We start from the raw sequence: 23,244 nt of genomic DNA on the forward strand, positions 1-23,244 counted from the left end.
GAAAAAATTCAAGCCTCAAGTTGCAATACTGAAGGATTCTACAGGGAAAACACTGAACGATGCAGAAGCATCGAAAGAACATGAAAGGAATACAAAGAGTCTCTGAACCAAAAAGAATTGGTCGAAGTTCAACTATTTCAGGAGGTAGCATATGGTCAAGAACTGATGGTACTGAAAGAAGAAGTCCAAGCTGCACTAAAGGTAATGGCAAAAACAAGGCTCCAGGAATTGGTGGAATACCAATTGAGATGTTTCAACAAACGGATGCAGCACTGGAGATGCTCATTTGTCTATGCCAAGAAATCTGGAAGACAGCTACCTGGCCAACCAACTGGAAGAGATCCGTATTTGTGCTCATTCCAAAGAAAGGTGATCCAACAGAATGCAGAAATTATCAAACAATATCATTAATATCACATGCAAGTAAAATTTTGCTGAAGGTCATTCAAAAGCAGCTGCAGCAGTATATCAACAGGGAACTTCCAGAAGTTCAAGCCGGATTCAGAAGAGGATGTGGAACAAGGGATATCATTTCTGATGTCAGATGGATCCTGTCTGAAAGCAGAGAATATCAGAAGGATGTTTACCTGTAGTTTATTGTAAAGTCATTCGACTATGTGGATCATAACAAATTATGGATAACATTGCAAAGAATGGGAAATCCAGAACACTTAATTGTGCTCATGAGGAACCTGTACATAGGTCAAGAGGCAGTTGTTTAAACAGAACAAAGGGATACTGAGTGGTTTAAGGTCAGAAAAGGTGTGCGTAAGGGTTGTATCCTTTCACCATACTTATTCAATCTGTATGCTGAGCAAATAATTGGAGAAACTGGACTATATGAAGAACAACGAAGCATCAGGATTGGAAGAAGACTCATTAACAACCTGTGATATGCAGATGACACAATCTTGCTTGCTGAAAGTGAAGAGAACGTGAAGCACTTATTGATGAAGATCAAAGACTACAACTTTCAGTACGAATTACACTTCAACATAAAGAAACCAAAAATCCTCACAACAGGACTAATAAGTAATATGATGATAAACAGAAAAAATACTGAAGTTGTCAAGGATTTCATTTTACTTGGATCCACAATCAACGTCCATGGAAGCAGCAGTCAAGAAATCAAATGACGCATTGCACAGTGCAAATCTGCTGCAAAAGACCTCTTTAAAGTGCTAAAAAGCAAAGATGTCACTTTGAGGACTAAAGTGGGCTTGACCTAAGCCATGGTATTTTCAATTGCCTCATAATGCATGTTAAAGCTGGTCAATGAATAAGAAAGACCAAAGAAGAATTTACACCTTTGAATTATGGTGTTGGCCAAGAATATTGAATATATCATGGACTGCCAGAAGAACGAACAAATCTGTCTTGGAAGAAGTACAGCCAGAATGCTCCTTAAAAGCAAGGATGGCGAGACTTCATCTCATTTACTTTCGCCATGTTATCAGGAGGGCCAGTCCTGAGAAGGACATCATACCTGGTAGAGGGTGAGTGAAAAAGAGGAAGAATCTCAGCGAGATGGATAGACACATTGGTTCCAACAATGGGCTCAAGCATTATGAGGATGGCACAGGACAGGGCAGATGTGTGTGGGGTTCCGCTCTGTCATACATGGGGTCACTATGAGTCGAACTGACTCAATGGCACCTAACAACAACAATCTGCTTTACTTAAGGCCAACTGATTTAAATGTTAATCACATTTAAAGTGAAGTTAGCTAAATGCTAACTACGTATTATGGCTTTTAAGAAATTTACATCTTCTAGACCAGGTGTCTGCAAACTTTCTCTGTAAAGAGCCAGATAGTAAATATTTTCAGCTTTGTGAGCTATATGGTCTCTGTTATAACTCCTTACCCGTCACAGTAGTGCAAAAGCAGCCATAAATAATACGTACAACAAATGGACATGGCTGTGTTCCAATTAAACTTTATTTATAAACACAGGTAGAGAGCCAGATTTGGCCCTAGGACCGTAGTTTCCTGATCCCTTGCTCTAGGTCTTTCTTCTAGAACTCACAGTTATCACAAAACAAAGCATGAGGAGAGGAGCAGTAAATATCCTCCACATGTCTCTATCTTCCCATGTGAATCAGAGCTCAAGTTTCACGTGCTCTTCTGCAAGCTGAAGAAAAACATTTTTTTTATTGTGCTTCAGGTGAAAGTTTACAGCTCTAGTTTCTAACGCAAAAATTTATACACATAATGTTATGTGACCCTAGCTGCTATCCCTGTATATGACTGCACATTCCTCCTTTCCACCACGGATTTCCCGTGTCCATTCAACTAGCTCCTGACCCTCTCTGCCTTCTCATCTTGCCTCCGGACAGGAGCTGCCCATTTAGTCTCATGTATCTACTTGAGCTAAGAAGCACACTCTTCACGGGTATCATTTTATGTCCCATAGTCCAGTCTAATCTTTGACTGAAGAGTTGCGTTGGGGAATGGTTTTAGTTCTGGGTTATCAAAGAGTCCGGAGGCCATGTCTTCTGGGGTTCCTCCAATCTCAGTCGAAAAATTCTTTTTGTCTTGTTTTTTAGCATTTCATATTGTTCCTCAGTCAGTGAAGAAGTAAAAAACACAGAGGACATTTTCAGAGAAATCTTCTGTAAATAATAGGTGACTCAATCTCACTTACTTCAAAGGGACCCTCTCTGGCTTACAGAAAGCACTTTAACCTGAAGTACTACTTCTTCAGCAAAGGAAATCAAATACCAGCGTCTTAGCCTGCCATCTTGTGGCAAAGTGAAGTACAGAAGAGAACCTGGTTGGACCAAGACTACCGGAAAAGCCAGAACACCTGCTTTGTAACAGGCACTGTGCGAGATACTGGAGATATAAAAGGAACCAAAAAAGCCACAGACCCTTGCCCTCAGGGAGTTTACAATCTGTAGGAGAGTATTAGTCCAAAAAATTACATCAACATACATAAAATTTAATCATGAAAAATGCTCTGAAGGAGAGGTACATGGTGCTGAGAGGGAATTAAAGGGATTCAACCCAGACAGGGAAGGTGGCAAACACTTTTCTGAGGATAAAAAGAAAAAAACAAACCAGTGGCAGTCGAGGTGATCCCGACTCATGGCAATCCCATGTGTGTCAGAGTAGAACTATGCTCTGCAGGGTTTTCGATGGCTGATTTTCAGAAGTAGATCACTAGGCCTTTCTTTCAAGGCTCCTCTGTGTGGACTCAAATCTCTTGCCTTTGGGTTAATAGCCAACTGTGTTAACTGTCTGCATCCATGGAGGCCTGAAGGTGAGTAGAGGCTGAGCAGGTGAAGAAGTGAGGAAAGATGATTCCAGAAGAGAGGGAACAGTGTCTGTATAAACCCTGTGGCAGGGGGAAAGCAAGGTGGGGGGAAGAGGGAGCCTCTGGTCTAAGGTAAGGCCAGGGAGGTAAGACTGTATAGGGCCTCGGAGACTGAAAACAAATTTGTCTTCATCCTATAAGCAGAGTGAAAATACAGAATGGTTTAAGCAAGGAACGGTAACAGAAACAGATTTCCATTTCAAAAAGATTATACTGTGTATCAGTCACGGTCCAGTCAGGACACAGAAACTACTCAGTAATTTGAACAGAGGAGGTTTAATATAAAGAAATCATTAACTATTTAACAGCATATTGGAGTACGAGGGACTGGCCTGTAAGAAATAAAGAGAACACTAAAAAAGCATAAACATAACAGGTACAAGAAGCAGCCACAATCCCAAGGAAGGGCCTCCTGTTCCCAGGGCTGAAATCCAGACCTGGGTGGAAAGGGCATGGCATTGGCTCACTAAAGGGCAGAGAAGTTACGGTGGTGGAACTTGCTGGAAATCAGCCTTCCAGGGTGCCGGCAAAAGTTTTCAAAGGGAGATAACTGGAGGCACGCCACTATGAAACCACCCAAGAGGGTGCCAGGGACACTTGAGGGTGCCAGGGACACTTCTGGCTGCCGGGTACTGCTGGCCCCCATGCACTGCCGCAGCTGGGCTCAGAAACCTAGTGCTGGAGAAGCTGCCTGCAGGACCTGGACCAGGAACTGGAGAAGAAGTGCACCCTGTATGAGCCCACCTAGAGTAATACAGGGGAACTAGAGGCCTGGTGGCACAATGGTTAAGCACTCAGCTGATAACCAAAAGGTTAGCAGCTGGAACACACCACCTTCCACGGGGGAAAAGATTTGGCAATCAGCTCCTGTAAAGATTACAGCCTAGGAAACCTATGGGCCAGTTTACTCTAGGGTCGGATGAGTCAGAATCGATTCGATGACACAAAACGGATCCCTGGTAGCACAACTGTTAAGCACTTGGCTGCTACCCTAAAGGTTGGTGGTTCGAACACACCCAGCGGTTCTGCAGGAGAAAGACTTGGTGATCTGCTCCTGTAAAGGTTAAAACCCTATGGGGCAGTTCTACTCTGTCACATGGGGTCACCACGAGTTGGAATTGACTTGGTGGCACTGAACAACAGGAAAGAAAAGCCCTTCCTCCTCTAGTGTCTCGCCTGCGCCCTCTACTGACAAAGCTTAACTTCACGCAGCTGGCAAAAGAAAAATATCCGAAGGACCCAGCTCTGTATTTGCAGAGCAGGCAATACAGAGTGGATTTGAAGCTGAGAGGCTGTAAATTGATAACTAGCACACATTGGCTTCTATGTGGAGAGTCTTTTAGAAGAAAAGCAAGAATGGATGCAAATAGACCAGTTAGGAGATGCTTAAGCAGTCCAGGTGAAGGAGGAGAAGGTGGGAATAACCTGTAGGTGCTAGACAAAATGCACTAGCAAGTCCCCATGGGCTATGGGAAGGACAGCAGACAGCAGGGTTCATGTCCCTGTGCTCCCTGGGTTTGCAGAAGAGCTGCCTCAGAGGGCATAGCTAAGAGAGCAAGGAGGGTCAGCTGTCACAGGTCCTAGTCAAAAGAGCGGCAGCACCAGCTGTCCTGAGTCAATACAAAAGGCAGGGAAGTGGCACTGCTCCCAAGAGATAGACTTGCCAGGCTTAACATCAGGTGCAATCAAAGCAAACAAAAACCACAGCCAGGCTCGCAAGGGCAGGCCTCGGGTCTAAAAACTTACAGGAGAAAAGTGGGCATGGCTTGTACAAACCATTACACCTATTTCTAAAAAACTTTTAAATGGCCTTTTTAAAAAGTGTTTTTTAATGGTCAGCAGGCCTTGCCTTGTGGTGCTTCATACAGGCCTTCAGTTTACCTGACTCAAAATTATTACGGGGGGACAGGGTCAAGGTGAAGGGGTGAAACATCAAAACTTGCTTGTAAGAATTAATCACCCCGTTTTCCAAAACATTAACCTCACCAGGTGGTTGAATGTGCAAATGACAAAGAAGCAGGTTGAAGTAACTTCGTCAACGATTATAATTTACTACCTAAACACAAAAACAATTAAGAGCTAAAATTGGTTCCCTCTAGGCAGGGGGACTGAGGATGAGGAGTGGGGCAAGTGACCTGTGCTTTCATAAGCCCTTCTGAATGAAAACCCTGGTGGTGTAGTGGTTAAGAGCTACAGCTGCTAACCAAAAAAGTTGGCAGTTTGAATCCACCAGGCGCTCCTTGGAAACCCTATGGGGCAGTTCTACCCTGTCCTGTAGGGTTACTACGAGTCAGAATCAACATCACAGCAACAGGTTTTTTGTTGTTGTTGTTGTTTTTTAATATCAGGCCTGAAATGGAAGTGGGGAGAAGCTTTAAATAGGATAAGAGAATGTTGTTATGTATTATGACACTAAACTGGAATTTTAATTACTCAAATAAGATTACTCTTGGGTCTGAAAGTGACTTGACTGCAGGACCTTTTATTATCTAAGAGTGGCAAGTTGTAGGAGATGCCTGAGATGATCGGTGGAGAGAGAATACAGTTTTCCTCTGCTGGTACTCCTTCAGATTTAGCTTGTTCAACATAATGGCAACCACAGGCAGTATGCTGAAAAGGAGCCCTGGTGGCACAATGGTTAGCTGATAACCGAAAAGTTGGCAGTTCAAACCCACCAGCAGCTCCTTGGGAGAAAAGACGTGGCGATCTGCTCCCATAGAGATCACAGCCTTGGAACCACTATGGGGCAGTTCTACTCTGTCATATAGGGTTGTTATGAGTTGGAATCAACTCGATGGCACACAACAACAACACAGACAGTATGCTGAAGAAGAAATCTTAGAATTGAGTCAAGTTTGTTTGATGGAACCAGGATTTGGCCAAGTCTGAATCTAAGGGTTTGCCTTGGTTTCTGAGGTAGAGATGAGCAAGCCGTTTTGTTCTGTGAAAGCTTTGCTTGCTTCCTTCAGGCTGATTTTAATGATGTTGCAACACAAACCAAAAGTGCTAAAATAGAACTCCTCCTGTTTTGCAAGTGTGAATAAATACATCAAAATGAGTCAACAGGCCATCTTGTTGGGTTTGCAAAGTGAGACTTCGCTGAAAACCTCTTGAATCCACCATCCCACCCATAAAGAGATGTAAAAGGGTAAGAGTAGAGATGGCAATGGGAGTTGAGGGGAGTATTCTTTTGGAGAAACAAGGGGGCAGGGTGAGAGGCCTGCCTCTAACTACAAGCTTAGCAAAGGGATCCTCTGCAGAATGATGCAGATTTGCAGTTCAGGGGATGCAGTGTATTGGTGTTTTACTCCCACCTGGAAAATTCTGGAGCATGGTGCCCTCCAGATGTGGCAAACTCTCAGGGTTGTTGTCTTCCTGCAGATCATTTTCAACGGTCCCTCAGGCAATACCTCCAGCAGGTCCCTTACAACGCACCCCCCACCAACTTCTTCAAACGCTTACTTCAAAATGATACCAGGCCAGCTCCCTACTACTGACCCATTGTCCTTCTGTCATTCTAAGTTAAACCTGTTCCTAAATCTAATTGGACAGAAGGGAAAGAAACCACACTGGTTATAAGCAATTCTACTCTGTCCTTATTGGGTTGCTGTGAATCAGAATCAACTCAACAGCAACAGGTTTAGAGACCCCAAAGAACACCTTCTTGAATATGTGAATCCAGGAGGGTCTTCCTGACTTGCACACTTACAGTCTGAGTGTCAGGGTTTGCAGTTGATTGGGTGGTGCTGCGTATTCACGCAATGAAAACACGAACTGTAAGTGGGAGCGCATGGGTTGTGTCAGTGTGGAAAGAAATAATGTTTTGAAGGGTGCTGAAAAGAAAGACTTCGCACCAGTCACTCCTGCAACGCTCTGCATTAATAGCGTGTTCGCCACAAATAACAGCGCAGTTCAAGGAGAGGATATCAGAACATCAATTGCAAACACACAAAAAAGGAAATGATTTAAATTTCTGGTTTGTGTGAGGCTGCAAAATATTCCATCGTATGTACATACCAGCTGCCATCCACCTAACTCCAACTCACGGTGACCCCATGTGTGTCAGAGTGGAATTTGTGCTCCATAGAGTTCTCAGCGGCAGATTTTTCAGAAGTAGATCGCCAGGGCTTTTCTCTGAGGCGCGTCAAACAGCCAAACTTTCCATTAACAGCAGAAGGCATTAACCGTTTGCACCTCCCAGGGGCTAAAGAAAGTCATGGTTGGCTTTCTTTATATTTTAAATATATTTAATTGTATTTTAACTAAGAAATTCCCTGTTGGTAGCCAGTTAGATAACGACCAACTTTTTTAATTACTGCAAATTCCGAGACACCAAATTGCTGAGTCAGGCGCTACAGAAGCCCAGCAGGGAAATAGGACTCTTAACAGGCCCAGAAAGAGAAACCCCGTGGCTGCAGGCCTCACCCCTGCGCGATGGAGCTGGCTCTTTAAATTTCGCGCCTGCCTTGTACTCGCGAGTTACTCCATCAGCGCTTTTCCCGCCCTTCTTCCCCTGCATCTGCAGGCATTCTTTGGGAAACACAGTCCAGGCTCGCCCTTCCTTGCCCCGCCGCCTTATGTTGCGTTCCCAGGTGGCCCTAGACCTTTGTTTCTTTCACTCTCCACACTTTTTTTAAATTGCACTTTAGGTGAAGGTTTACAGAACAAATAATTTCTCATTAAACGGTTAATACATATGTTGTTTTATGACAATGGTAAAACCCCACGACATGTCAATACTCTCCCTTCTCAACCTTGGGTTCCCTGTTATCAGCTTTCCTGTTGCCTTCTAGTCCTTCTCCCTGGGCTGTTGAGTCCCATTAGTCTCGTTTTGTTTTATGGGGCTGTCTAATCTTTGGGTGAACGGTAAACCTCGGGAGTGACTTCATTACTAAAAGGGTGTCCGCGGGGGGGGTCATACTCTTGGGGTTTCCCCAGTCTCTGTCAGGCCAGTAAGTCTGGTCTCTTTTTGTGAGTTAGAATTTTGTTCTGCATTTTTCTCCAGCTCTGTCCAGTACCCTCTGTTGTGATCCTGGTCAGAGCAGTCAGTGGCGGTAGCTGGGCATCATCTAGGTGTACTGGACTCAGTCTGGTGGAAGCCGTGGTAGTTGTGGTCCATTAGTCCTTTGGACTAATCTTTCCCTTATATCTTGTTTTCTTCATTCTCGCTTGCTCCCGAAGGGGTGAGACCAGGGGAGTATCTTAGATGGCTGCTCATAGGCTTTTAAGACCCCAGACGCTGCTCACCAAGGTAGAATGCAGAACATTTTCTTTATAAACTGTGTTATGCCAATTGAGCTAGATGTTCCCTGAGACCATGGTCCCCACAGCCCTCCGCCCACCAATTCGGTCCCTCAGGGAGTTTGGATGTGTCTATGGAGCTTCCACGACCTTTCCTTGTACAAGTTGTGCTGGCTTCCTCAGTACTGTGTACTGTCTTACCCTTCACCAATCACTCTCGTGTGGCAATGTCCTTCATGTCCATGTTTTAATGTGCAGGTGACTCCGAAGTCTTTGCATCTAGTTCAGATCTCTCCTCTAAGCTCCAGACTCTTGGCTATCCCATGGGCACTCAAACTTAGCACCCTCGAAATGTATCTTCCAGAAATTCTGCTGTAGTGCTATACATTATCCTCTTCTCAGTGGATGGCATTATGTGTTGGGCCAAGCCAGAAATCAGTTTGTCTCCTCTCTTTCATGCCCAGCTGTGGATCGGGTTCCCTAGGAAACAGGCTGTGAGACTTGGTGCAGGTGGCTTATCGGGGAGTGCTCTCAGGAATGGCACCTGTGAGGGCTGAAGGATGCCAGATTAGGCAAGGGGAGAAGTTGAATTGTGATGCATTTGGAAAAGTGGCCTCAGCCAATCCTATGGTAAGCCCTGGAACTAGTTGTACTACCTTGAGGCAAGGGGCCGGACACTTACATCCCCCAATCAACCTGACACTGGAAGTGGGCTGCTACCAGGAGAGACATGACCTTCGACAAGGAGGCTGTCTTTACTGAGGGCAATGCCTAGAGAGGCACTCAGCTGAGAGCCTTCAGCCATCAACACTCCCAGCATCCGGAGGGAACCTGGGCGTGACACCACAGTACCATTACACTCTCATATTCAGATTTAGTCATAAAGTGTTTTGCCTGTTTTTACACTATAATTTTCAAATAAATTACTCCCTTTTCAGACTGCCCTTTTTACTATTCAAAAAATATTTGACGATTTCAATGCACCAGGCACTGTGCCAGGGATGGAGCTGTGGGCCAAGCAGACACAGTTCCAGCTCGCAAGATGCTTACAGTCTAGCTGGGGAGCGAATAATTACCCAAATACTTTAAAGCTAGGGTAAGTGTCGTGAAGAAAAATTAAAAGCACAGAATGCTATGAGATCAGGGGAGGTTTACCCAGTGGGAGTAGGGTAGGGCCAGGGAAAATGTCTCTGAAAAGTGTCAATTTGAGCTGGAATCTGAAAGATGAGTGGGAATAAACTAGGTAAGTGTGTGCTTGGTTGTTGAGTTGGGTGGGTGTGGGATTGAGTTGGGTGGGTGTGGGAGAGATGTGGACAGGCAAAATTCTTAAGACAGGAGGGACAAGGCATTTGAGCACCTGAAAGATGGTCAATGTGTCTGGAATGCAGAAACTGAGGGGGAAGAGTGATAGGGGCTGAGGATGAAGAGGCAGGCAGGAGCCCCATCATGCAGAGCTAAATATTTGGGCCTTTTTTCCTAAAGGTAATGAAAGCCACTGAAGGGTTTTAATCTCTATGTGACGAAAATGATATTCTTTAGTTAATGTGAATATTCAACTACCCCCAATCAATGCAGATAAAATGGATCTTGTTATAGATATAAAAATAATTAAAAGCTAAATTCAGTTAATGTCAAATACTAGGGGGCAAAAAAATATTTAATGAGATGTTATTATACTTCTCTGCTTCTCTTTTTAATGGCTATTTGTGATTTCTCTGAACAATAACATCTCGCTCCTACTGAGTGCTTACTGAATGCTAGTGTGGTAAGTGCTTTGTATAAATTATCTGACATAATAGCTTTATGAGGTTGATACTATTCGGAAAATGAGACTCAGCGGGTGACTTCCCCAAGTTCTCACAGCTAGTAAATGGCAGAGTAAGAAATGAAGCCACATGTTCAATTATAAAGCTAAAGCTCTTGACTGCAACACTAAAAGTCCCCACCTAAGCTCTGGGAAAAGGAGCCCTAATGGCGCAAATGGAACCCACCCAGCCACTCCAAGAGAGAAAGACTGGTGATTTGCTTCTGTAAAGATTACAGCCAAAATACCCTATGGGGACTAATGGACCACAACTACCATGGCCTCCACCAGACTGAGTCCAGGACAACTAGATGGTGCCTGGCTACCACCACTGACTGCTCGCTCTGACAGGGATCACAACAGAGGGTCCCAGATAGAGCTGGAGAAAAATGTAGAAGAAAATTCTAACTCACAAAAAAAGACCAGACTTACTGACCTGACAGAGACTGGAGAAATTCCCAGAGTATGGCCCCCGGACACCCTTTTAGCTCAGTAATAAAGTCACTCCTGAGGTTCACCCTTCTGCCAAAGATTAAACAGGCCCATAAAACAAAGCAAGACTAAAGGGGCACACAAGTCCAGGGGTGAGGACTAGAAGGCAGGAGGGGACAGGAAAGCTGGTAATAGGGAACCCAGGGTAGAGAAGGGAGAGTGTTGACATGTTGTGGGGTTGTTAACCAATGTCATAAAACAGTATGTGTACTGTTTAATGAGAAGCTAGTTTGTTCTGTAAACCTTCATCTAAAGTACAATTCAAAAAAAAAAAGACATAAATAAATACAAATGTGTATGTAAAAAAAAAAAAAAAACCGCTATGGCGCAGTTCTACTCTGTCACATGGGGGTACTATGAGTCAGAGTAGATTCAATGGCACCCAACACCAACAAGAAGCATAGGGAAACACCTAAACTCACCTGTCTTTGATTATCTCCACACTGCCTTCAACTTCCTTCCACCATGCCCTATTGGTCAGATGATAGCACTTTGTAAATTGGGGCCAACCTGACTCAAGCCCAGGTTTGGAACACACGTATACCCTTAGACACCATACAACAAATCACAGGGTACCTTTTGGAGACCAACGCTAGAACCAGGGCAGTTTCTCCTGGTTGATCCCACCCCGTGCCAACTTACTCTCCCCCTTACTGGCCCATGACTTTAAAGTCCTCATCTTCTTGCAGCTGAGCCCACCTGTTTTAACAGATACATGCTGGAAAAACTCAAACTTACCTAAACAAGAACGAAACAAAAACAAGGAGACAAATCCACTGTAATCACCTGATTGTGATTGCTCTCATACCATTTGTGGCTTTCTGTCAAAGCTTCCCCTCTGTACCCAATCAGCAGCAATTCCAAACTGCAGGCTTATAAACAATTATGAAAACATCCACTAGAAGTCAGCCTTGAGCTGCAATAGGGCTGCCTGGGCGTTGGAGGAGACGCAAACTATTAGGGAGTAAACACGGAATAAAAAACATTTGTGTGAACTAAGGTAGGGCCTGCAGTTAGTTTTTTGTATGAACACATTGGTTTGATTTTTCAGTGAGTATAAATACAATAAATTAGATTGTGTCGCTCCTCTGCTCAACACGTTCCAAGGGGTCCTCTTCTCATTCAGAGGAAAAACCAGAGTCCTCACCACAGCCTGCAAGTCCCCACTCTTCCCCTCATCCCACTTCAGCCACACTGTCTCCTGAACACACCTGAAGCTATTTGCAGAAATACCTGCATAACTGACTCTCATTAGTTTCAAGGCACTGTGGCCACCTTATCAGAAAAGCCCCAGCCACCTACTCTAAAATGGCACAGCAGCCCGTGCCACCCTACCCATCACATCCTACCTCTTTATCCTGGCTTATTCTTCTTCATAAGACTATCACCACCTGACATATTTACTTATTGTTAGTTTCTCTCTGTTACGCTAGCTCTCTGAAAGCACGGACTTTGTCTTGTTCACTGCTTTATTCCCAGAGCCTAGAACACTGCCAGGTTTATAGGAGGTGCTAAAAAATACTCACAAAATGTATAATTGATTTGAATTCAAAGACATTCAGGGAAGAACCCATAGTCCAGAGTCATTGGTTTTTCATTCAGTAACTATTTATTAAGTACCTAATATAAAGAAGGCAATGAACTATGGGAGGATACAAGAGAAACCATCTTATCAATGAGGAAAACATTGAGTCCTTGCAATTAACCGAGAGTACGTGATGCAAAACAAAATGTTTTATAAAAGCAGCTGTATGAATGACAATGACAGCTTCCCACTGTACACAGATTTTATAAAAAGAGCTTTATGAACGACAATCATGGCTGCCCACTGTGCAAAAACTATGGAATAAAGTAATATGATGCATATATTCATCTCTAGATCTTCACTTACTACCCTGCCTCTGGATAGAAGATTGTTTGCTCAATACTTAAAAACCTCCCTGGAAGATGTTTCTGCACAGTAGGAGCCTTTCTTTGTGGGTAACCAGATTCCCTTCCCCTGCATTTCAAACCCATTTTCTTTTGCTTTGTCCTCAGTGACAATGGAGACCACCCAGTTACCCTTCTCCAGATTCCCCAGCTTGCACTATTTAAAGGTGTTTCTGGCTTTGATCTTTACATCGCAGTTGGGAGTGCTGTTCTTTGTTTTGTTGTTTTTTGGCCTGGAAGACTCATGATTAAGTTTCATGATTTCCATGTCCACTCTACCCATTTCTACACCTAGTCTGGGGAAGAAATTTAATAATCAACATCCTTTCTGCGCAAAATTTTTAGAGGTAGAAAGATAAGAAAAATAGTCTACTATATGCAGTGTTAGATCATCAAGCCACTAATTACAGGCCCTTTGGACCCTAACCAATTTTAACCTCTTTCCAGAACTCTCAATTCTTACAGGTGGGTGCTATCATACTGAGGAGGAAAAAGGATGACAGATGCTTAGTTATCACTAGAAGGTGATTCTGTAAGAATATGGGAGAATAGCTGATAAATCTTAAATGATTTTACTATCACAAATTTGCCTAAAATGCTAGTGATTTCTTTTTATGTGGAAATGAGTTCCAAGTAGAGACAATATTTTGGTGCATTTTCCTCATGAATCTACAACCTATGGTTTATTTTCTCTATTGTTGAAGACAATTTAATTCCACTTCCTGCCAGTTGACAAGCATATGAATATTTCCCTCTGAAATCTTCCTCCTCTATTCCTTTGAGCTATAGCCAAGCACATCACATGCGTAATTCTGTTGATTTATGTCTTCCACTCATGGAAACACTCCAAATAAATGTGGCCACTTCAAAGGTGTTAATACAGTTAAAGTGAGAAACTCATCTCAATGGATTTTATTTTACCCTAAAACAACATATCTATATAACCAGTTTGTTGAACGGAAAGCTTATTCAGATAAAAGACCAGTGAGACGCTGACATGTTATGAATACTAGCCAATGAGATTACTAGGATAACTTGGCTGCTTTGCAATAAACTTCAGCCAGAAATAATGCCTTAATGTACTCACAGCAAGAAATTGAGCCAAACCCTCCAGACCATGATGCTCAATGTAGTTCTAAATTTAAGCTTAGAATAGTATTCTGTTCTTCTCTTATCTTAAAGTGAATTATATCATCGGGGGCTGGAAATCAAACAGCGAGGATTGAGAATTCTTGCCTTCCAATGGTAATGGTAGTCACAGACTGATCAGATGAGCCGCCAGAGGAAAATTCACTTTTTGAGAAAATTCTTCTTGAAGAGAGTCCAAAAAGAGTTGTTCAGACTAGCTTTATTTAGAAGTTAATAAACTTCAAAGTCAAATTGCCTAATTTTCTCATGAAAATCCAGTTTTCATTATCTGTATCTAACGTGTATTTCTCTAGTCCTCACCTCTGGGCTGTGATTTGTAATATCCAACTTACCTGCCCTCCACTTGGTGGTGTTAGGTGCAGTCCAGTCTAGTTCCAACTCACAGCAACTTTATGTATAACTGAACAAAACATTGCTTGGTCCTGTGCCATCCTCACAATAGGTTTTATGTTTGAGCTCGTTGTTGCAGTCACTGTGTCAATCCATCTGACGGTCTTCCTCTTTTTCACTGACCCTCTACTTTACCACGCTAATATCCTTCTTCGGGGATTGGTCCCTCCTGATAACATGTCCAAAGTAAGGGAGATGAAGTCACACCATCCTTCCTTCTAAGAAGCATTCTGGCTGTACTTCTTCCAAGACAGATTTGTTCGTTCTTTTGGCAGTCCATGGTATATTCAACATTCTACGCCAACACCATAACTCAAACACGTCTATTCTTCTTCGGTCTTCCTTTTCCATCGTCCAGCTTTCACACACATATGTAGCACCTCAATTCAGTGTGTGAATTCAGGCTCAAAAGGAGTAGCTGTGTTTAATGCTGGACGTTAGGCTTCAAAAGCACAAACCAACCTGTGGCCTCAAATTGGACCATATATTAAGGTGTGGTGGGTTTCCTGGCCCAGGAGCACTGGCCTCTTCTTTGCCACCCATTTCCATGCTATCTGCCCACCTGAGCTGGGACTTACTCGCAAAAGGGAGGCCTTCCATTCCTGCCCTCTCCCTGGCTGAGAATGTGAGGCAGGCCTGTGGATTTTACAGCTAGCTAAAGACTCTGCTTCTGCTCCACAAATCTTGCTCTCCCTACTAGCACACCAGAGCATGCTATCCCCAAGGAGACAGGACAGTGTCTCATTAGACCTAAGCCACATTCTCCAGCAGAATTTACCAGATGCTCTGCATTTGAGGGATTTATTGGACATTTGCCTAGCCAGAAATAAAGACGACATGTTGGTCTCCATTTTGCTGGTGATCCTCGTATGAACTCTCGATCAGCCAGAACCTTGGAAGAGAAGAAGTACGGTAGCATCAAACCCCATCTGCAACCCCTAATACATTTTTTATACCATGACTCAGATCTAACATGGCAGACACCAAAAATGAAAACCAAAACCAGCTGCCCTTGAGACACCAAGGAATTAGCATTTGAAACCAAAGTGCCCAGTGGAGAGATGGAGGCTCTTGCTGCAACCACAGCAGCTGATCCGAGTACCAATTACATGAACCTGGGCAATTGGCCTTGGCCAACGTGGCAGGTTACACCAGCTTTTACTGCAGTTTCAGCTAGAATGTCAGGCACAGCTTTGGTTGGAATACTCAGTTGCCAAACAACTGATATTGGGGGGGGAAAAAATCCATTCTAAGAAGCAGGAGTAGCTTTTCTTGGACCACACAATGAGCTTGCAGAAATCTGGCCTTGGGCAAAGGTAAGAGATGGGAGAGAAGCTTTCAAAGGGTCTTTGACCTGAAAGGCAGTTCTATTTCTCAAGGACTTCAGTGTCTTGGTGGAGGGCAAGGAGCTAGCTAGAGCCAGGAAAAGATGGCTTCAAAATAGGCTTTTCTTCAAACATATGTGACAACCACGAGGGCTGGAATAAGCAAATCTCTAGTGTGGACTTTTGGAGTACTAGGCATAGTTCACCTTTGTTTCTCAGGCCACACTGAAAGACTAGTAACCAAGGGTTTCAGAGCAGAGAATGTATAAAGCACTAGTCTAAGCTAATAAGATGGACAGTGCCATCTCAGGATCTGTGGACAGACTTATATTTCCTATCTCAGTGAATGGCAACAATCACTTGCCCAAGTCAGAAAGCTGGCAATCTTTTTCATCACACCCACATCCAAGCTTACCCCCTTGCATAGCTCTTCTGCTTCAGTTCAGGTACTTCTCTCTCACCCACAAAAATGCAGAGGCCTATTAACTGGTCTCTCTGCCTCTGGTCTCTTAATAGAGTATCCCTCGAAAATTGTTAATTATGGTACACCCTGGCTTAAGATCCCTCAGTGGCTCTCTATGGCCTTCGAAATGAAATCCAAACACCTTCATGCAACCTCTCTAGTTGCATCTTGCCTTGGATTCTGTTATTTCACTGACTCTTGATTGGTCTTCAAATGCCAGCCTTAGCAGCACCGCCTCTAGCTTTGACACCCCCTCTCCAGATTAGATGATCTTCGCCTATGCTTCTATATCATCTTTTGCCTAAATCTTCTGAGTACTTACCACATTATGCAATGATTATTGGACTACATATTTATCTCCTCCACCAGAAGAGTTCCTTAAGCGAAGCGGGACCACATCTTTCATCTCTGGATTCATGGTACTTGATAGTACCTAACACATGGGAAGCTCTCCAAGTGCTAGTGACACAAAAATGCATACAGCTTCTACCCTTGAGAACTATAGTAGATAAAACAGCTACAAAAATGAGAAATTATAATACAAGTGCTATGACAGATGTATGATCAAAATGCCGTGTGAACACCTTCCATTCCTACAGTTCCATCATGCTCTGTATACAGCACTAGTCTAAGCTGAATTTTTGCTTAGCGTATCTCCTGGAACACTGTAAGCCCGAGACAGGGGACTAAAAAGGGAAGGACAAGGGCTGTGTTCTATTCATCTCTGAAACATCAGCGCGTCACAGAGAATTTGACAAAGGCACTCTATATACTGTACTGAATACATGGAATAATTAATTATGCCCTTCCTAGGTGGTGGGAACATTGGTAGTTTAGTAGTAAAACTCTCGCCTTCCATGCAGGAGACCCAGGTTCCATTCCTGGCCAATGTACCTCACGCACAGCCACCACCCACCTGTCAGTGGTGGCTTGCGCGTTGCTATGATGAAGAACAGGTTTCAGTGGAGCTTCCAGACTAAGACTAGGAAGAAAGGCCTGGTGATCCACTTCCAAAAATCTGCCAGTGAAAAAACCCTATGGATCACAATGGTCTGATCCATGACCCATTATGGGGATGGCACAGGACTGGGCAGCGTTTCATTCTGTTGTGCATGGGGTCACCGTGAGTCAGGGGCCAACTCAGTGGCAGCTAACAACAACAACAAGGAGAGGTGACAAGGGAAAGCTAAAACGAGGAAATGGACATTATCACTGAACATGAAAGTCATCTCCCAGAAAGAAAGGGAAAGGTATTTCAAGCAGACAAGCAGCACAGCAAAGGCATAAAGTGGCAGGGTAGTCTGGGAAGAGCCCTTGACAAGCACAGCTGATTTTAGGAAGATAACCAAAGTATATTCAAAGGCCAGGATGTCCATTCCATTCCATCTGCTTGGCAACCCTCAGATGTCCTAAGAGACTCACAGTGAAGAGGCCATTATTCTAGATCTCCTATTATGAAATAAAATAGAGGGTTCAACCTGCCAAGGACAGCTATAAAACCTCAGACGTAACTCAGAGGTTGTCACGAGACTCACAAAATTGAATGCTGACGTTTTTTCATTTGAGACTACAGACCAGGTACTAGCCTGCCCAAGTTCAAACTGAATTGGTGTGAGACCCTACTGGTCATTCCCCCTAGTCTTAACTGAACACGTAACAGAGCAATTTAGTTTGGGATTATAACCTGTAATTATTTAGCAAGGTTCACTAAAAGTGGCTATAAAAACGTATCATAGGAGAAAAAAAAAAGACCCAGTAATTTCATGTAATGGAACTGCACAGTTAACAATGGTTCTGTGGAATATTTTACATAAAATGGGCCATGTTTTTTAGCTGAAAGAATCACAATGAACTTCAGGCCTTGTTCTAAACCAAACTCTTTATAATGTGTGTGGAAGGCAAAGAATGAAGTCAAAATGAGAATACTTTATTTTGGTTTGTATTTTTAATTTATGAAAACTTGCTTCAGGGCATTCACACACAGCACAGATACACTGTTAGCAAGCTGAATTTTCATGCTCCTCTTATCAATATCTCACATTTGGCTGTTTCTGTAACCTCTGCACCAGAACCAGGCCATCATACACTCACAGGGGATCATCACATGCAGGAGACAGAGTTGTGCTTCCCTAGTCAGTCTATTCTATAGTAGGGCTTAAAAGCGGGCTTCACATGCTTGGTGTCTATTGATGGTGCATTGTTCTGCCTCACAGAGAGAAAAAGGGATGGATCCTGCTAATGGTTTTTATTTTAATAAACTGTCTAAAATCTGACAAGTATAATTTCAAGAGTAAAGAGTAAAACAAGCAGATTCTATGTTCTATGTTGTCTGAAACTTTGAAAATCAGGGACTTTCAGACTAGAATATTCCTTGCAATTAAATGTGGATGTGTGACTTTGCAGCCCATTATAAGTAAACATTCTTTACATCAAGAAGACAGGGGTGAGAGGAGAAGAAATTATGAACATGAAGTTGAGGAATGCCCTAAATATGGAGAGAAATGCCGAGAGACATTCCCACATGGAAGAAAAACTCCTGTAATGAGCATGTAATACAAGGTTACAATGAACTGAGGACATAAAATTGCGTTTAGTGTCTTTGGGGGTTGAAAAAAGTCTACCATGATAAAGAGGTGACCAGGTGATAACTCATTCCTCATCAAAATTCAAATATATCTATATGGAAAAATCACTTCATAAAATGTCAAGTCTGGTTATATAATGGGTAAGAAAAATCATTTTACAAAAACTCCGACAAGTAATACTTGTAGAAAAAAATATATATATACATATAAATGAAACCCACTGCTGTCTAGTTGATTCCGACTCATAGCAACCCTACAGGAAAGAGGAGAACTGCCCCATAGGGTTTTCAAGACTATAAATCTTCACGGAAGCAGGCTGCCACATCTTTCTCCCATGGAGCAGCTGGTGGGTTCAAACTGCCGACTTTTCGGTTTGCAGACAAGCACTTAACCACTGCGCTATCTAGGTAAATAGGTAAAGAGATGAGGAAGACGGGAAAGCTCTTCCTTATAGTAGAAAGCTAACTAATAAATGTAGACAGAATTAGAAAATCACCATTTACCAACCGGAATGATGCTTAAGCCAAATGCTCCAAGTCCAGACTTTGATTTTTGTATGCAAAAGCATTAAAAAGCGGGGTGATTGCTAATTTACTAACGAATCTGTTGATGTGAACGTATGATGTAATTCACACATTAGTTAGTACTCTTTGAGGTTGGCTGCCTTAATCTGGATCAAAATTTAGAGCTCACTTGCAAATGATGGCCACAAATTTGCCCTTCATTTGTTTCAGACTACCAAACACCTAACTGGCCCTAACTAGGAAATCATTCTTCTGATGAGCAATAGAAAGAAACTTAAAAATCCGCAGCTGCCATGAGTGACATAATAGAGAAGTCTGCTAGAATCACATGTGCCCGGGGGAAAAAAAAGAATTCTCAAGGAAATATAGTTTCTGTGTTATCTTTTAAGATTTTAAACATAACAAATGAAATAACCATAGCATTTATGTATTTTCTTGTATGGCATATAAATGTGAATAATGATACTATTCAACTAGAACTGCATGATGAAGCAGATTTATACTCAAAGTATACTTCATTCCTCTTTATGCTGACTGCTTCAAACCTAGCAAAAGAGATTCATCATCATCTACTTTCACCTGAGGTTTAAAAGTAACTTTTAAAGGCTCAGGGGTCGGGATTTCCCCTCCTTCGTGGGAAGGATACGTTGCTCTGGCCTCGCTGCATTCTATTTCACTGAGCTCATCCGGGTGGAGCTCACTGATGGGACCCAGAGACTCACTCCTGGCAATGATGTCCACACCCAGCTCCTGGACGCCCTCCTGGCCTTCAGCCACAGTTCGATCTTTAGCTTTTCTGAGGCTACGCATCTTAAAAGTTTCCTTTGAGGGAGTTGCATTAGAAATGGATTTCTTAAATCTTTCACCAGATTGCCGGAGCCTTTCTCCTGACTGTCGGAGCCTCTCTCTCCTCTCAGGTGTCACTATTCTAGTTCTAATTCTGTTCACTTTCTTGTCAAAATTCTGCCGTGTCTTCTGCATGTTCTCTTTGGAAAATGCCTTTTTGATATTATCAATGCGCTCCTTGCCTGACTTTCTAAGCCTAGCAGATCTGCTTTCTTCAATGTAATACTCTTCATCAGAGGAGAGATCAATAGGAGGGTCAAAGCCATCATCCTCCTCCTCTTGAGTCTCGGTTAGGTTTTGGTCTTTAACAACAGACAGGGATGTCGGACATGGAATCTTCTCCTGAACAAGAGAAAAACAAGGCATGTTAGTGTTTTCTTTGCACTGGAGATCAGTTCTTTTACCTTCCAACCACGCCTTTTGAATTTCCTCCATAGGGCTGTTTAGCCTCCCCTGCTCCTGAAATGTTGGTATTTCTCAGGGGTTCTCTCTCCTTGGCCCTTTTCTCTTCATCTCCCAAGCTTACCCTGAGCATCCTTATTCACTTCCAGGCCTTCAAATCCAAGTGTAAGCTAGCTCACAAGTATTTTATCTTCACCTCTCCCCTTCACCTAAGAGGAAGACACTTTTCTAAATGCTGGCCAGACTTCTCCACAGGAATATAACACAGGTACCTCAAACTTAACTGCCCTAAAATCAAACCCCATCCCCCATCCTCTCCACATCGCCTTCTCTTCCTGTACCTCACTGCACCAACACCTATCTAGGAGTCACCCAAGACAGAAACCCCAGAATCATCCCGAATATTTTCTCTCCTCATTCCATATCCAATAGGTTGCCGAGTCCTTGAACAATACTGCTTAATATCTTGTTTCTTCCTCCCCTCCTCATTCTCTCTACCAATGTCTTAATTCAGGTTCTTGTCATCTTTGGATCGAGCTAGTACAATACCTCCTCATTGATCTCTCTACTTACATCACATAAATACTTCTAAAGCATAGTTTTGATCATGTCTCTCCTCTGCTTCAAAACTTTTAGAAGCTCATTAACACTCAAAGGACAGAGTTCAAATTCTTTAGCATGATCATAAGACTCTTCACTATTTGATCTAAACCTACTTTCCCACTCCTCCAGTCCAGCAACACACAACCACTCTGAATTCCTCAAACATAACATGTTTTCATCCCTCTATGCCATTGTATATGTGCTTTTTGCTACCTTAGATGCCCCTTCACCTCTTTCTGATTTTGTGAATTAAATTTTTCTTCAAGACTCAATTCACATGTCCCTAACTTCCCTAAGTGGCTAATTTTGTCCCCAATTTAAACCAAAGAGATTTGTAAAGGATACCGCTACTTAAAACATCTACCACACATTGAATTGGAACTCTGCTTTTATATATCTGTCTCCCTGAAACCTTCAATAAACAAAGGAGTCCTTGAAAGTGGAGATATTTTGTCTTATTTATGTTTTATGCCCAGTATCCATCACAGTGACTTCTATATGGTAGGTATACTCAATGTAAATGTTGTTGCATAACATAAGAAGCTTATTTCGTCATTCAGCAAATAGTTACTAAGCACCCACCATGCACTGTCTATGTTCTAAGAACTGAGAAGCTTCTGTAAAGAAAACAGTCAAAGAGCTTACATGCTAGTGGAATACAAATAAGTAAAACATAGTATGTTGGACAGTGATAAGTGCTAAGGTGAAAAATAAAGCAGGGAAGGGGGTTATACAGTGATGGGGGAAGGTGCTATTCGAAATACAGCGATAGGAAAGGCCCCACAATAAGGTGACATCTGAGCCTAGATCTGAAGGTAACGCATATATGCGGGGGGGGGGGGAGGAGAAACAGCAAGGAGGGAGGCATGGCTGGAGGAGAGTGATCAAGGGGCAAGAACAGTAGAAAAGAGAAGAGAGATAGTGGGAGGGTCAAATTATGTAGGGCTCTGTATTTAATAACAGGGGCTCTTATTCCAAGTATAATGGGAGGCCACTACAAGGTTTTGGGGGCAGTAGTGACATGATTTGACTCATGTTGTAAAAGCGCCACTCTGCTGAAAATAGACTACAGGGGCAAGGTCAGAACTAGGTAGACCAGATGGAAACTACTGAGAAAAACCAAGTAAAAGATGGATCAAGGTGTTGGCATTGGTAGTGGTGAAAAGCAGCCTGATTCTGATCTACTTTGAAGGTGGAGACAACTGGATTTGTTGCCAGATTTGGATATGGAGTGTTAAAGAATGAAAGAATGACTCTCAAGTATATGGCCTGAGCAAATGAAGGACAGATCTGCCATTAACTGAGATGGGAAGACAGCAGGAGGAAGGCACCCGAGGGGAAGGATGGGTATCTGAACATGTCTTTCAGATACCCAGTGGACACCCAAGCAGAGATGATGAACAGGCAGCTGTGTATATGAGTTTGGAGTTCAGGAGAGAGAGCTGGTTTAGATATAAAAATTTAGGAGTCATCAATGTAAAGACGGAATTAAAATGAGAGAGATCACCAAGAGATTGAGTGAATGGGTCAACAATTAATTATACAAAATTTCTTAGGGTCAAAGTATGTTTCAGAATTCAGAATAGCTTAGATTTTGGAAAAATAATATGACATATTACATAATATTCCCAATGAGATCTAGGGAAGAAACATTTCTAAACAAAAATATGAATATTCACATTAAGTGGGATAAAGACTATAAACAGCCTCATGGTACTTCAGGTCAAGTCTTAACATCAAATGAGTTACAGTCAAGCTAGGTTTTGCTGCCAAATAAGTCACGGAAAACCTTTTTATTTTAGGCATTTTTTTGTTTTTGTTTTTTATTGTACTTCAGATGAAGGTTTACAGAACAAACTGGCTTCTCATTAAACAATATTGTTTTATGACATTGGTTAACAAACCGACATGTCAACACCCTCCCTTCTCGACCTTGGGTTCCCTATTATCCGCTTTCCTGTCCCCTCTTGCCTTCTAGTCCTTGCCCCTGGGCTGGTGTGCTCCTTTAGTCTCGTTTTGTTTTGGGTTTTTTTTTACTTTATTTATTTATTTATTTTTTTATTGTACTTCAGGTGAAGGCTTACAGAACAAATAGTTTCTCATGAAACAGAAGTACATGTTGTTTTATGACATTGGTTAACAACCCCACAACATATCAACCCTCTAACTTCTCA

General features: G+C 42.7%; 1 protein-coding gene across 1 annotated transcript in view; it reads right to left on the bottom strand.

Moving 5' to 3' along the window:
• Positions 1–19,744: 19,744 nt before the first annotated feature.
• CAVIN4 (caveolae associated protein 4) overlaps positions 19,745–23,244 on the bottom strand; it is an 8,373-nt gene continuing 4,873 nt past the window's right edge. Inside the window, exon 2 of the mRNA XM_004372220.2 lies at positions 19,745–20,407. Within this exon, the coding sequence (XP_004372277.1) occupies positions 19,745–20,407 (663 nt within the window). The remainder of the gene's footprint in view (positions 20,408–23,244) is intronic.

This window comes from Trichechus manatus, unplaced genomic scaffold (assembly GCF_000243295.1).
Source record: "Trichechus manatus latirostris isolate Lorelei unplaced genomic scaffold, TriManLat1.0 scaffold00016, whole genome shotgun sequence".
Taxonomy (NCBI): Eukaryota; Metazoa; Chordata; class Mammalia; order Sirenia; family Trichechidae; genus Trichechus; species Trichechus manatus.